This window comes from Odocoileus virginianus, chromosome 16, assembly GCF_023699985.2.
Source record: "Odocoileus virginianus isolate 20LAN1187 ecotype Illinois chromosome 16, Ovbor_1.2, whole genome shotgun sequence".
Classification (NCBI taxonomy): domain Eukaryota; kingdom Metazoa; phylum Chordata; class Mammalia; order Artiodactyla; family Cervidae; genus Odocoileus; species Odocoileus virginianus.
In genome coordinates this window covers 34,038,818-34,053,341 of record NC_069689.1, presented here as the reverse complement: position 1 = coordinate 34,053,341, position 14,524 = coordinate 34,038,818, and the positions used below count along the sequence as shown (strand labels likewise).

At 37.6% G+C, this 14,524-nt stretch overlaps 1 protein-coding gene across 2 annotated transcripts in view; it reads left to right on the top strand.

Moving 5' to 3' along the window:
• SCFD1 (sec1 family domain containing 1) overlaps nucleotides 1-14,524 on the top strand; it is a 117,117-nt gene that overhangs the window by 83,622 nt on the left and 18,971 nt on the right. For both annotated transcript variants that reach the window (XM_070478059.1, XM_020876808.2), the window contains exons 18-19: nucleotides 2,208-2,270; nucleotides 4,126-4,201. In XM_070478059.1, the coding sequence (XP_070334160.1) occupies nucleotides 2,208-2,270; nucleotides 4,126-4,201 (139 nt within the window). The remainder of the gene's footprint in view (nucleotides 1-2,207; nucleotides 2,271-4,125; nucleotides 4,202-14,524) is intronic.

The following is a 14,524-nucleotide window of genomic DNA, read 5'->3' as shown; positions in this document are numbered from 1 at the left end:
ATTATTTTTTTAAGAGTAGGGGATTGAATATGCTTTTTGACCTCAACTGTATAAAAAACTATGTATAGTATGAGACACATACCAAATTGTTAACAGCAGATATGTCTGAGTTGTGAGTTTACGAGTGCTTTTTATTATCTATACTTTTATTTTTTCAAGTTTTGCTTTTATTTCATTGTGTTCTTGTAAGAAAAAAAGTAGACAACAAACCTCAGTTTAACAGAAGGAATTGGAAACCATCTTTTCCGATTTTTATAACATATGCACACACATTTGGCTGTGTCATATGTGTCATTGTGATTTACATTATGACTTATGTGGAACTCCCTAATCAAACATTTGATGTTAAAAGGATGAAGACAGTCTTGGGCATCATTTTACATGGTTATAAAATACATAATTTCTGATTTGTAACATTTTTCTTTCTCATTATAAGGGTTATACCAGTTTATTGAAGAATATTTTAGAAAACTCAGAAAGGTATAAAGAAAGTAAAAATTTACCTGTAATCTCCCTATTCAAAGTCTACAAGTAACCTTTAGTGTTTACCCTTTAAAAATATTACATAGTTTTCAATCAGGAAGTCATTGTTACAGATGCAGTTTGTATTCTAGTTTTTCATTAACTTTCATCGTGCCAGTTTTTCATTGTCTTAAATACAGCAGACCCTAGAACAACCTGGGGGTTAGGGATGCCAACCCTCTACACAGTTAAAAATCAAAGTATTACTTAACAATGGGCTGGCCCTCAGTATCCCTGGTTCCTCATTTGAGGATTCAACTGACCACAGATCATGTGGTACTGCAGTATGTATTTATTGACAAAAACATAAGTGGACCTGCACAGTTCCAAGACCATGTGGCTTAAGGATCAGCTATAGTCTGCAATGGTTGCATTTAGTATTTGCTTGATATTCAGCCATATAAATGTAATACTCTTTATTTAACCCTTTATTGCTTAGAGATAACATTATATTTAGATATTGTTGTTTCTAGTGAAAAGTAAATTTTTGTTAAAGGCAGAAATTCCAGTCTACTGCTGAAAACCATTGATTCACATCCTCCTTTCTGAACAAAATTGTGACTTTTGTGTTTGGAATTTCTCTAATGGTATCAGCAAATTTTGTCCAGATTGAAATAGTGTATTTTTAGTGTTTCATCTTCAAATCTTAATGATTTCCATTCTTTTTTTACTCTCATAAGATCTTCTTGTATTTAGATAGATAATTTTTTTTCCATTGACTAAAGCATTGGAAATGATTAGGAATTATAAAAGAATACTGATTTGCATAAAAAATATTTATGGCATGCTGTTATTAAAACATTAAAGAATAGTATGTACAGTATGATACTGATTTTGTTTTGAAATCATATATGTTGTATATATGTATGTTGAAAGATTAGAAGAGTATATGCTAAAATCTTAACAGTGTTTACTTGTAAGTAGTAGAGGTCTTCTAGAAGCATTCTGTTTTATGGATTCTCTATAGTGAACATATTCCTAGAAGGAAAATATTTTTTTAAATGTGGCTAAGTGCCATATTTTTGCCCAGCCTTCAGAAATTCTATAGCTAAAAACATTCTGTATGTTTAGAAAGATCTGAAAATAAATGACTGTATGCAGTTCAATATAAAAGTATATATGTAACTAAAAGGAAAAATCACCGAGTAGCAGAATTAGAATAGTGTTAAAGAAAGTGATTTTGAGCTGAATCTTAAAGGAAATGTACAGTTTTTATTGGAGAATACAGTGAATCTGTATCCCCAAAGGATAGGACAGCATGAGTCAAGGCATGTGTCTGGGAATGTGGGAGTATGGAATGTGGAGAACAGTAAAGAGATTAATCAGTACATGATTCTTCTTTTAAAACAGAAAGTTTTTATTTCATGTTAATGATCCTTAAGTTTGCAGAACTAATAATGAATTAGTGGTTTTTAAAGAATTTCAGTGTTTTGGTAACAATTGCTCTGTACTTGAACATTATTTTACATGGTTACCGATTATGTAATCAATGTTTGTATAATTGTTTGTGCTAATTGTACTGAAACATTGTATTAGTTGAAAAATTATTTCTTTACAGAAACTGCATAGTAAATCTTGATTAGTTAGTAAATTTTTTAATGCCTAGTTAGTAAACATTTTAATGCTGTGATACTAAATGTTAGCTCAGCTAATCAACTTTTAAATATAGCTTTCTTATTTCATAGGGCTTTTGCCAAGATGGCTTCAGCTCCCACCAGCTATGGCAACACCACCACTAAGCCAATGGGGTAAGTATTTTTAATAATTCTGATTGAATAAGTCTAGTACTTCAGCCATAATTGAACTTTTATGCCTTAACAACAGTGTGACATTTCGTGTGCAGAAAGTTTTTGTTGTGATATAGAACAAATGTCAGCATGCTTTTTGGCTTCCTTAGGTAGGTTAAATTCTAATTTTAAAATGTAAATTAATGTATTATACATGGTAGGGCTTTGTATGCTTCCTTGTTAAGACTTTTTTTTTCATTTTTTTTCATTTTCAGAAGATACATGAATTTCTATCAGTGTTGATAATACAGACATTCAAGACCTAGCTTCTAGGTGGAACTAGGCATACTGCTAAATGATAGAGAGGAAGTACTCAGGACTGGGTGTGACTTCTGACCCCCAAAAAATCCTGTACAGTATGTGTGATTTTCAAAGGAGCTGAACAAAGTGATTCTAACTGCTCTTTTCAGTACCACACTAGCTTCAAATTCCTAGCTTATTTTTTGAAGCTTAGAACAGAAGCATGAAACTGAAGGAAAACAGGTTTACCCTAGCCCCACTCTGAGCTGCCGATTTTAATGAAACAATTTCCAGAAAACAAAAGCACTTGGCCTAAGGCAGGAACATGTAAGCGCTTGGCAAAATGAATCCAGCTGGCCTCACCTTCAGACAGTGCTGTGCGGGTTACCACTCTTATTCCCTCAGAGTTACCTGGTACCTGGGAATCACCTCAGAGCTAGTCAGTCCAACAGAGATTATGTTTTCGTGTTTCTGTTAAAGAAATGATTTCCATCCTGCCCATCTCTTCGTTTCAGAGGGGAAGAGGACAGGATAGGGAAAATGAAAATATATTTGGAAAACTACTTCCATGTATTTAATAAAATAGGCTTTCCAGTTTTCTGTCCTAAGACCTTACTGAATCTTAAAAGCCTATTAGATTTCTTATGGACTTTGTAGTTGAGGATTTTAATAAAATGTGTTATAAGAAAATCTTGGATGATTTGAAGGCCTTCCCTAGCCTTCTAATATCAAAATGCAAGATTTCCATTCTGTCCCACAAAATACCCTTTGATTCCACATAAAAGACTTTTTGAACCACAAATAGAAAACCAATATGGTAAGTCATTTGTGTTATTTTTGTTGGTAAAATACAGACACTGGATTTTCTTACTGAGTTGAGGTAAAATTCATCAAGCATTTTGTGCTTCACATTTTTATATGATATATTTTGTGTATGGGGCAGCTGAGAGTACAGTGCAAGACTAGATCTAGCAGCTGTGATACAGAGAATATTGTAATATCTGACCTATTCAGAAACTCCCAGACATACGTGTTTTCAATATGTCAGTGTGTTTTGAACTCCTAAAGTGAGTCCCTCTTAGTTACTGTCTTTGTTAAATTGAATACAGTTGATTTACAATGTTGTGTTAATTTTTGCTGTATAGCAAAGTGATTCAGTTATACATGTATATACTTTTCTTTTAATATTCCGGATTACTATCTTTAATACATTGTTTTAACATTAACACAGTCGGGAAATTGAAGGAATTCTCTTTAGCTGATAATTTGCCTAAATATTGATATGTAGCTAAGGCTTAGCAATTAAAATGTTCATTTTGAGGATAGCACTTTAGTTTTACATCTTATTGATATTGACTAGTCAGAATGTTTTATTACTGTTTTATTGTTAAATAAATTTGTGGCAGTGATATCCATGGAAGTTAGACATTCTCAGGTCACTTCTGTTCAATGAAAGCAAAGGTGGTAGGCACAGTGAGCTTCATCAGCATGTGTTGGGTGATCAGACACGTATTTCATCTGTAATTAATCCCAGAGCTAATTTGTACTGAGTGCAATGCTCTTCTTTTGCACCTAGTCTCTTATCACGAGTCATGAATACAGGATCACAGTTTGTGATGGAAGGAGTGAAGAACCTGGTATTGAAACAGCAAGTAAGTACAGCTGTTAGAAAATACACGGGTAACTTTTGAATATAAATATTAACAGGTTGGTTGCTTAGCTAGAGCAGCTTCTAGATATATTCAAGGACAAAATTGGGAATAAAATGAAGTCAAGGGGGTCCTTTACTGGTATTTTCAAGAATATGAGAGTATTTTACATATATAATGCAGAACTCTATAATTTTATGCTTTTTTAAAAAATTTGTTCTTACTATGTTAATGACATTTTGATTTCCTTTATCAGGTTTGTGAAAATATGTTAACTGAAAAACATTGCACTTAATCTTAAAATAATGAACTATTACATAAATGCATATCATTTAAGTTTTAACATATATTAGAATATTAAGTTAATAGTCTAAAGGCCTGTGTAAATTAAAAGTATTTTAAATAGAATTTATGTTTGGGAATAATGCAACTATAGCTTGATTTCACATTTCAGTTTGGAATAATAGTTTTAAACATAAGACTTTTAATGGTGTTTGTATTTCTGTTGTTTTTCTGTTATTCTAATATATAGATATTTCTGCCTCAGAGTGATCATTAATTGCTTTGGCTTCTTTTCAAACTGAACTTGTTTTTAACTTTTTGTTATGGAAATTTTCAAATACACATTAGTATGTCAAGTTCTCCTGAACCCTTCACTAAGCTTCAGTACTCAACATGGTGCCATTCTTGTTTCATCTTCCCCACTCAGATTTTTTTATTTGTTTTTAGGGATATTTTAAGGCAAATCTGAGACACAATATTTCACACATAGATACTTCAGTTTGTGGTGAGAAGGATTTTAAAGGTCAATTAAGAAAAGAAATAGAGTATCAGATATTCAGATCTGAATATTGTTTACTTGTTTTCAGAATAAACTAGATCTTTGGTTCTCTGAACTTCTTCCACACTTTTTATCTTTCTTACTATATTTACCTGTGGTATTTTGTATTGATGTTGTTTATATTTTCTTTTTTTTCCCTCTTTTATTGATATACGGTTGACATAAATCATTTCTTGTTTTGCTTTTTAAATTTGTTTTTGTCTGTGCTGGGTCTTCGTAGCCACATGCAGACTTTCTCGAGTTGCAGTACATGGGCTTCTCATTGAGGTGGCTTCTCTTGTTGAGCGTGGGCTCTAAGGCATGTGGACTTCAGTAGTTGCAGCAGTCAGGCTTTAGAGCGCAGATTCAGTAGTGGAGGCACACAGGCTTATTAGTTGCCCCGGAGCATGTGGGAGCTCAGTTCCAAACCAGGGAATCACATCCATATCCCCTGCATTGGCAGGCAGATTCTTAACCACTGGACCACGAGGGAAGCCCCAACATGTATTGTTTTACTTCTTGATGGCAAGAAATTTTTTTTTCCCATCTTTGAATTTTCCATAGCAGTGTGCCTTAAGTATTCAATTTTGTCTGAATAAGTAAATAACATTGTATTGTAAAAACCTGTAGTGTTAATGAAGAACAGTGAAAAGTCTTAATTTTTTAAGATTAAATTAAAAGGCTGATTACTTCCTAACTTTCCTTCAGAGACATTCCAGATTGCATTGCTTTCTAAGTACTTGGGAACACTTTTTAGCTTAATTATCCCTCTTGGGAATTATTTTCAGTCCTTCCCCTCTGTGTCTCTTCTGGTAAGAGGCCACTACTGAATACTTAATCCACTTTCTAACTGGTTCACAGTACTTCTGTGATTCAGTTTATCTTTATTCTCTTGGACTGCTAAATGTGCAAAGGCATAAAAACAGGAGGTTGGACACATTAGTGACTAACATACTGTACTTACAGTTGAACCTAGCACTTGTTAGAAAAGAAGTTACTGACGACAGTTGTTAAAGTACAGTAAGGCAGACTTTATTCAGGGGGCCACTGTGAAAGACCAACGTTGGGACCACTGCAGTGGGGTTTTGAAATCTGGGAAAGAGATTGGACTTAACCCCAAATACATCAGGGAAAAGTGGGAAATTAGAGTTCAGTAGCACGGTGTAGGTATCGGTGGATGGAAAATTACTAAGAGAAAACATCAGGGCTAAAGGAAGATTCTGGCTAAACCAACATATAATGAGATTCTTGATGAAGGCAGGCTAATGTAATTGGACATCTCCTGAGAGGTGGTAAAAGGTGAGGAAACTGAAAAGATAACAAGGGTGGGAAGATACTGAGGAGATGTGGGTTCTGGCTATAAACTGACTTAGCAGATTTCTTTCTAAAAGTGGATAATGCAAAGATGGACACAGATGTCCAAAAGTCAAGGCCCAGTTGAAAAACAGTTTGAAGAGCCTCATAAAAGAAGAGAGTCTTGTCTAGGAGAGAATCTAGTCATGCCACTCTGCTTATCATCAGCTATGGACAGAGTGATTTTGTATGTGAGACAGGAGGAACCACTAGTTTCTAAGATTGTGTCTGACTTTTGTCAGACACACTGGCTATTGTATGAGTTTGTTGTTGTTCGGTTGCCAGGTTGTGTCCTGCTCTTTGCCACCTCATGGACTGGAGCACACCAGGCTTCCCTGCCCCTCACTGTCTCCTGGAGTTTGCCCAAGTTCATGTCCGTTGAATAGGTGATGCCATCCAACCATCTCAATCTCTGTCACTCTCTTCTTCCGCCTGAAATCTTTCCCAGCATCAGGGTCTTTTCCAGTGTCTGCTGTTTGCATCAGGTGGCCAAAGTATTGGAGCTTCAGCTTCACCATCACTTCCAAAGAGTATTCAGGGATGATTTCCTTTAAGATTGACTGGTTCGATCTCCTTGCTTTCAGAGGGACTCTTAAGAGTCTTTTCCAGCTCCATGGTTCAAAAGGATCAATTCTTCGGTGCTCTGCCTTCTTTATTGTCCAGCTCTCACATCCGTACATGACTACTAGAAAGACCATAGCCTTGACTATATGGACCTTTGTCGAAAAAGGGATGTCTCCACTTTTTAACACACTGTCTAGGTTTGTCATCGCTTTCCTTCCAAAAAGCAATCATCTAATTTCATGGCTGCAGTCACCATCCCCAGTGATTTTAGATCCCAAGAAGAGGAAATCTGTCACTGCTTCCACCTTTTCCCCTTGTTTGCTGTGAAGTTTTGGGACCAGTGGCATGATCTTAGGTTTTGTAATGTTTTTTTAAAATTTATTTATTGTTAATTGAAGGATAATTGCTTTGCAGTATTGTGTTGGTTTCTACCAAGCGTCAATATGAATCAGCCATAGGTATACTCATGTCCCCTCCCACTTGAACGTCTCTCCCACCTCCCACCCCATTCTGCCCCTCTAGGTTGTTACCAAGTTGGGTTTGAGTTCCCTAAGTCATACAGTAAATTCCCATTGGCTATCTTGTAATACTGAGTTTTAAACATGCTTTTCCACTCTCCTCCTTCACCCTCATCAAGAGGCTCTTTAGTTCCTCTTCACTTTCTGCCATTAGAGTGACACACATCTGAGGTTGTTGATATTTCTCCTGCCAATCTTGATTCCAGCTTGTAACTCATCCAGCCTGGCATTTCTCATGATGTGCTCAGCATGTAAGTTAAATAAACAGGATGATGATAAACAGCCTTGTCATACTCCTTTTCCAACCCTTAACCAGTCAGTTGTTCCATACAGAGCTGTAACTACTGCTTCTTAACCTGCACACAGGTTTCTCAGGAGACAGGTTAAATAGTCTGCTATTCCCCTCGCAGTGGAAACAGTGGCTGACTTTATTTTGGGGGGGCTCCAAAATCACTGCAGATGGTGATTGCAGCCATGAAATTAAGACATACTCCTTGGAAGGAAAGTTATGACCAACCTAGACAGCACATTAAAAAGCAGAGACATTACTTTGCCAACAAAGGTCTGTCTAGTCAAGGCTATGGTTTTTCCAGGAGTCATGTATGGATGTGAGAGTTGGACTATAAAGAAAGCTGAGCAGCGAAGAATTGATGCTTTTGAACTGTGGTGTTGGAGAAGACTCTTGAGAGTCCGTTGGACTGCAGGGAGATCCAGCCAGTCCATCCTAAAGGAGAGCAGTACTGAATGTTCATTGGAAGGACTGATGTTGAAGCTGAAACTGCAATGCTTTGGCCACCTAATGCGAAGAACTAACTCATTTGAAAAGACCCTGATGCTGGGAAAGATTGAAGGCAGGAGAAGGGGACAACAGAGGATGAGATGGTTAGATGGCATCACTGACTCAATGGACATGAGTTTGGCTAAACTCTGGGAGTTGGTGATGGACAGGGAGGCCTCGTGTGCTGTGGTCCATGGGGTTGCAAAGAGTCAGACACAACTGAGCAACTGAACTGAACTAAACTGAAGAGTTTTCCACCATTTGTTATGATCCACACAGTCCAAGGCTTTAGCGTAGTCCATTTCTGGAATTCTCTTGCTTTCTCTGTGATCCAGTGGATGTTGGCTATATGATCTTTAATTCCTCTGCCTTTTCTAAACCCAGCTTGAACATCTGGATGTTCTCAGTTCACGTACTGCTGAAGCCTAGCTCGAAGGATTTTGAGCGTAACCTTACTAGCATGGGAGGTAAGGGCAATTGTCTAGTGGTTTGAGCATTCTTCAGTGCTGCCCTTCTTGGGAATTGGGATGAGGATTGACCTTTTCCAGTTTTGTGGCCACTGCTGGGTTTTCTGAATTTGCTGACATAATGTGTACAGCACTTTAATGGCATCATCTTTTAGGATTTAAATAGCTCTGCTGGAATTCTGTCACTTCCACTAGCTTTATTGGCAGCAGTGCTTCTTAGGGCCCACTTGACTTCACACTCCAGGATGCTTGGCTCTGAGTGAGAGACTACACCACTGTGGTTACCTGGGTTATTAGGACTTTTTTTGGTATAGTTTTCTTTCCATCTCTTCTTGATCTCTTCTGCTTCTGTTAGGTCTTTACCATTTCTGTCCTTTCTTTGGCCCATCTTTGGATGGAATGTTCCTTTGATATTTCCAGTTTTCTTGATGAGATCTCTATTCTTTTCCATTCTGTTGTTATCGTCTGTATCTTTTCAGCGTTCACTGAAGAAGGCCTTCTCTTGTTTCTCTTTGCTCTTCTCTGAAACTGCATTAGTTGGGTGCACCTTTCCCTTTCTCCCTTGCTTTTCACTTCTTTTCTTTCCTCAGCTATTCGTAAAACCTCCTCAGACAACCACTTCGCCTTCTCGTATTTCTTTTTCTTTGGGATGGTTTTGTTCGCTGCCTGCTATGCAGTATTACAGACCTTTGTCCATAGTTCTTCAGGCACTCTCTTTACTAGACCTAATCCTTTGAATCTCTTTTTCACCGCCACTGCATATTCATAGGGGATTTGATTTAAGTTGTACCTGACTGGCCTAGTGGTTTTGCCCACTTTCTTTAGTTTAAGCCTGAATTTTGCTATAAGGAGGTGATGATCGGAGCCACAGTCAGCCCACATACTTATTTTTGCTGACTGTATAGAGCTTCTCCATCTTTGGCTACAAAGAATGTAATCAGACCGATTTTGGTATTGACCATTTGGTGATGTCCATACGTAAAGTCGTCTCTTGTGTTGTTGAAAAAGGGTGTTTGCTATGACCAGTGTGTTCTCTCTCGGCAGAATTCTGTTAGCCTTTCCACTGCTTCATTTTGTACTCCAAGGCCAAATTTGCCTGTTACTTCAGGAATCTCTCAACTTCCTACTTTTGGATTCCAATCCCCTATGATGAATAGGACTTTTTTTTTTTTTTTTGGTGTTCTAGGAGGTCTTCTAGGTCTTCATAGAAATGATCGATTTCAGCCTCTTAGGAATCGGTAGTTGGGGCGTAGACTTGGATTACTGTAATGTTGAATGGTTTGCCTTGGAAATGAACAGAGATCATTCTGTCATTTTTGAGATTGCATCCAAGTACTGCATTTTGGACCCTTTTGTTGACTGTGATGGCTATTCCATTTCTTCTAAGGGATTCTTGCCCACAGTAGTAGATATAATGGTTATCTGAATTAAATTCACCCATTCCCATCCATTTTAGTTCATTGATTCCTAAGATGTTGATGTTTACTCTTATCATCTGCTTGACCATGTCCGATTTACCTTGATTCTTGGACCTAACGTTCCAGGTTCCTATGCAGTACTTTTCTTTACAGCATCGGATTTTACTTTCCTCACCAGACACATCCACAACCGAGTGTTGTTCTGATATGACCCAGCCTCTTCATTCTTTCTGGAGCTATTAGTAGTTGTCCTCTGCTCTTCCTCAGTAGCATATTGGAAACCTTCTGACCTGGGGGGCTCATCTTTCTGTGTCATATATTTTTGCCTTTTTATACAGTTTATCCGGTTCTCACAAGTAGCATGTAGGAGTGGTTTGTCATTCCCTTCTCCAGTGGATCACATTTTGTCAAAACTCTCCACCAGGACCCATCTATCTTGGATGGCCCTACATGGCTCGGCTCATAGCTTCATTGAGCTATGCAAGCCCCTTTGCCACAACAAGGCAGTGACTCATGATGGGGACTGTGCAACTATGTGTAGTCAAATTTAGTTTTAAGGAGAATTCATATTTTTCTGTTGGAAGGAAATCCCAGTAGTAAAATTCCCTAAACAAAGGAATCCTTTCACAAATAACTGATAGCATGGAGAAATTACAGGCTTCAATCTTTTAAATGACCATATTTACTCTTTGAACTTATTACCTTAGAGTCACATGATGTACATCCCTAAATAATGCCTGTAAGTAGTATCTAAACTGATTCACTTAAATATTTCTCTTGTGGTAACAATTTGTTTTCTTTGAAGTTTGCAAAATACAAAAACAGATTATCCTGTGACCTCAAATCTTCCTGTTCTTAACATTGCATATAACATACTGCTTTGATATAAGCAGTTTTTCATTTACAGAAGTGAAATTTGAAATGATTGGTGGTTACCTGTTTCTACATCACATTTCTGTCACCACTGCTAGGAGAGAGCCAGGCCAGTGTTGTTCTTTTTTAATAGATGTTCACAAGACTTTTTAGGTTCAGAATTCAAGGAAATATTCACTGATTTGGGGGACATTGGTTATTGATTGGGAGATAGTGGTTCATTGTAAATTGTGAAGTAAAAATAAAAGTATTACAAAACAGTAAATTCAGTATGTTTTAACAAAATAGAAGATATTCAAGGGTATATAGCTAGGTTTTAAATGTTAGTTTTCATAGGTGAAAGTATTCATCTCTGGTTTACTTCTGTATGATAAATTACTAGAATTGAATTATGGAATCAAAAGTGTGAAAATTTCTAATTGTCCTTGGTAAATAGTACCAAATTGCTGTTCAGAAAAGATGTACCAATATGCAGTGATTTACAATGCTTGTTTCTGTACATCCTTCCCAGACCTGAACCTGTGTGTATGTGTTGGCGTGTAATCTTTGTAAATTCAGTACTTTTAAAAAGTCTTTTGCTCTCGAAATATTTAAACACATAGCCATTTTTAAAGTTACACTGTCCTAATGTTTTAAAATTTAGAGGAACTGCTACAGGCTTTAAGAGATCTGGAGCAGGTTGGGAACTGAGAAAAGAGACATCAGAGAAGAAGACTGGTAGAGATTAATTCTTTGTTTCACGCTTGTAAAATTCTAATTTATGCCTCACATCTCTAAATACTGGTTTGGATTTTTTTTATCAACATTTTAAGTTGTAAAAAATATAGATAGAAATAATAGGATGTTTTGTCATGTCCAGTTTTCTAGGTTGCTTATAAAAGCTTTTTATACCTTTTTGTTTCTTGGGCAGCAGAAATTTTATGCATCACAAGTATCAGCTCTCACATAAAACCATTGGAATGATCTTTGCATGTTTGGAATATATTTATGTGAGGATGGTTGTTCAGTTCAGTCACTCAGTCGTGTCTGACTCTTTGTGACCCCCCTGGACTACAGCATTCCAGGCTTCCCTGTCCATCAACCAACTCCCAAAGTTTACCCAAACTCATGTCCGTTGAGTCGGTGATGCCATCCAACTATCTCATCCTCTGTCGTCCCCTTCTCCTCCTGCCCTCAATCTTTCCCAGTATCAGGGTCTTTTCAAATGAGTCAGCACTTCACATCAGGTGGCCAAAGTATTGGAGTTTCAGCCTCAGCATCAGTCCCTCCAGTGAACACCCAGGACTGATCTCCTTTAGGATGGACTGGTTGGATCTCCTTGCAGTCCAAGGGACTCTCAAGAGTCTTCTCCAACACCACAGTTCAAAAGTATCAATTCTTCGGCACTCAGCTTTCTTTATAGTCCAACTCTCATATCCATACATGACCACTGGAAAAACCATAGCCTTGACTATACAATTGTACAAGAATGTAATGATGAATAGTATATTGTTGTTGTTCAGTCTCTCAGTCATGTCTGACTCTTTGTGACCCCATGGACTGCAGCACTCCAGGCTTCCCTATCCATCACCACCTCCTGAAACTTGCTCAAACTCATGTCCATTGAGTCAGTGATACCATCCAACCATCTCATCCTCTGTCGTCCCATTCTCCTCCTGCCTTCAATTTTTCCCAGCATCAGGGTCTTTTCCAATAAGTTGGCTGTTTGCATCAGGTGGCCCAAGTATTGCAGCTTTAGCACCTGTCCTTCCAATAAATATTCATGACTGATTTCCTTTAGGATTGACTGGTTTGATTTCCTTGCAGTCCAAGGGACTCTCAAGAGTCTTCCCCAATACTACAGTTCACCACAGAAGCATCAATTCTTTGGTGCTCAGCCATCTATATGGTCCAACCCTCACATCCATACCTGACTACTGGAAAAACCATAGCTTTGACTATACAGACCTTTGTCAGCAAAGTAATATCTCTGCTTTTGTGCTGTCTTTTAATGCTACCTAGGTTTGTCATAGCTTTTCTTTCAAGGAGCAAGCGTCTTCTAATTTCATGGCTGCACTCACGTCTGTGGTTATTTTGAAGCCCAAGAAAATAGTCTGTCACTGTTTCCATTGTTTTCCCCATCTAATTGCCATGCAGTGATGGGACCAGATGTCATGATCTTAGTTTTTTGAATGTTGAATTTTAAGCCAGCTTTTTCACTCCTCTTTTACCTTAATCAAGAGACTCTTTGGTTCCTCCTTGCTTTCTGCCATTAAGAATGGTGTCATCTGCATATCTGAGTTTATTGATATTTCTCCCAGCAATCTCAATTCCAGCTTGTGCTTCATCCAGCCCAGCATTTCGCATGATGTACTCTGCATATAAGTTAAATAAGTAGGGTGACAACATGCAGCCTTGCCATACTCCCTTTTCCCAATTTGGAACCAGTCCATTGTTCTGTGTCCAGTTCTAACTGTTGCTTCTTGACCTCCTTACCAGTGTCTTAGGAGGCAGGTAAAGTGATCTGGTATTCCCATCTCTTTAAGAATTTTCCACAGTTTGTTGTAATGTGAGGCTGCATAATTTGAAACTCTTCTGTTTCACTTTGACTTGTTTACTAAAGTAATACCTCTTTTAAAAATGAATTGACAACAAATAAATTGCAAGCAGTGAAATTCAGTAGATTAAAAAAGACATAAAAGCAGTCACCTAATTGCAATATATAGCCCTTATTAAGATTATAACTTGAATAGGGAAATGTAAGAAATAAATTTATGGCACAAGAAAAGTTTGATACTAACTGCATATTCAGCTGTATTAAGAAATATTTGTTGATTATTTTAGGTGCAGTGGTAGTCTTACAGGGCTGTTTTGTTTTTTTAAGAGTTGTTCTATTTTAGAGATATATACAGAAACGTGGTTGTTCAGTCACAGTCATGTTTGACTTTTTGCGACCCCCATGGTCTGCAGCATACCAGGCTTCCCTGTCCTTACTGTTTGCTGGAGTTTGCTCAAACTGGTGTCCATTGAGTTGGGTGATGCCATCCAGGCATCTCATCCTCTGCCGCTGCCTTCTCCTTTTGCCTTCAATCTTTCCCAGTATCAGTGTCTTTTCCAGTGAGCCTTGATGCTCTTCACATCAGGTGGCCAAACTGTTGGCGCTTCAGAATCAGACCTTCCAGTGAATATTCAGGCTTGATTTCCTTTTGGATTGATCTCCTTGCAGTCTAAGGGATTCTCAAGAGTTTTCTCCAGCAACACAATTTAGAAGCATCAGTTCTTTAATGTTCAGCCTTCTTTATGGTCCAACTGTCACATCTATACATGACTACTGGAAAAATCATAGGTTTGACTATATGTATCTTTGTCAGCAAAGGGTTGTCTCTGCTTTTTAATACACTGTCTAGGTTTTTCATAGCTTCCCTTCCAAGGAACCAAGCATTTTTTAATTTCATGGCTGCAGTCACTGTCCACAGTAATATTGGTGCCCAAGAAAAGAAAATCTGTCACTGTTTCCACTTTTCCCCTTCTGTTTTGCCATGAAGTGATGAGACAA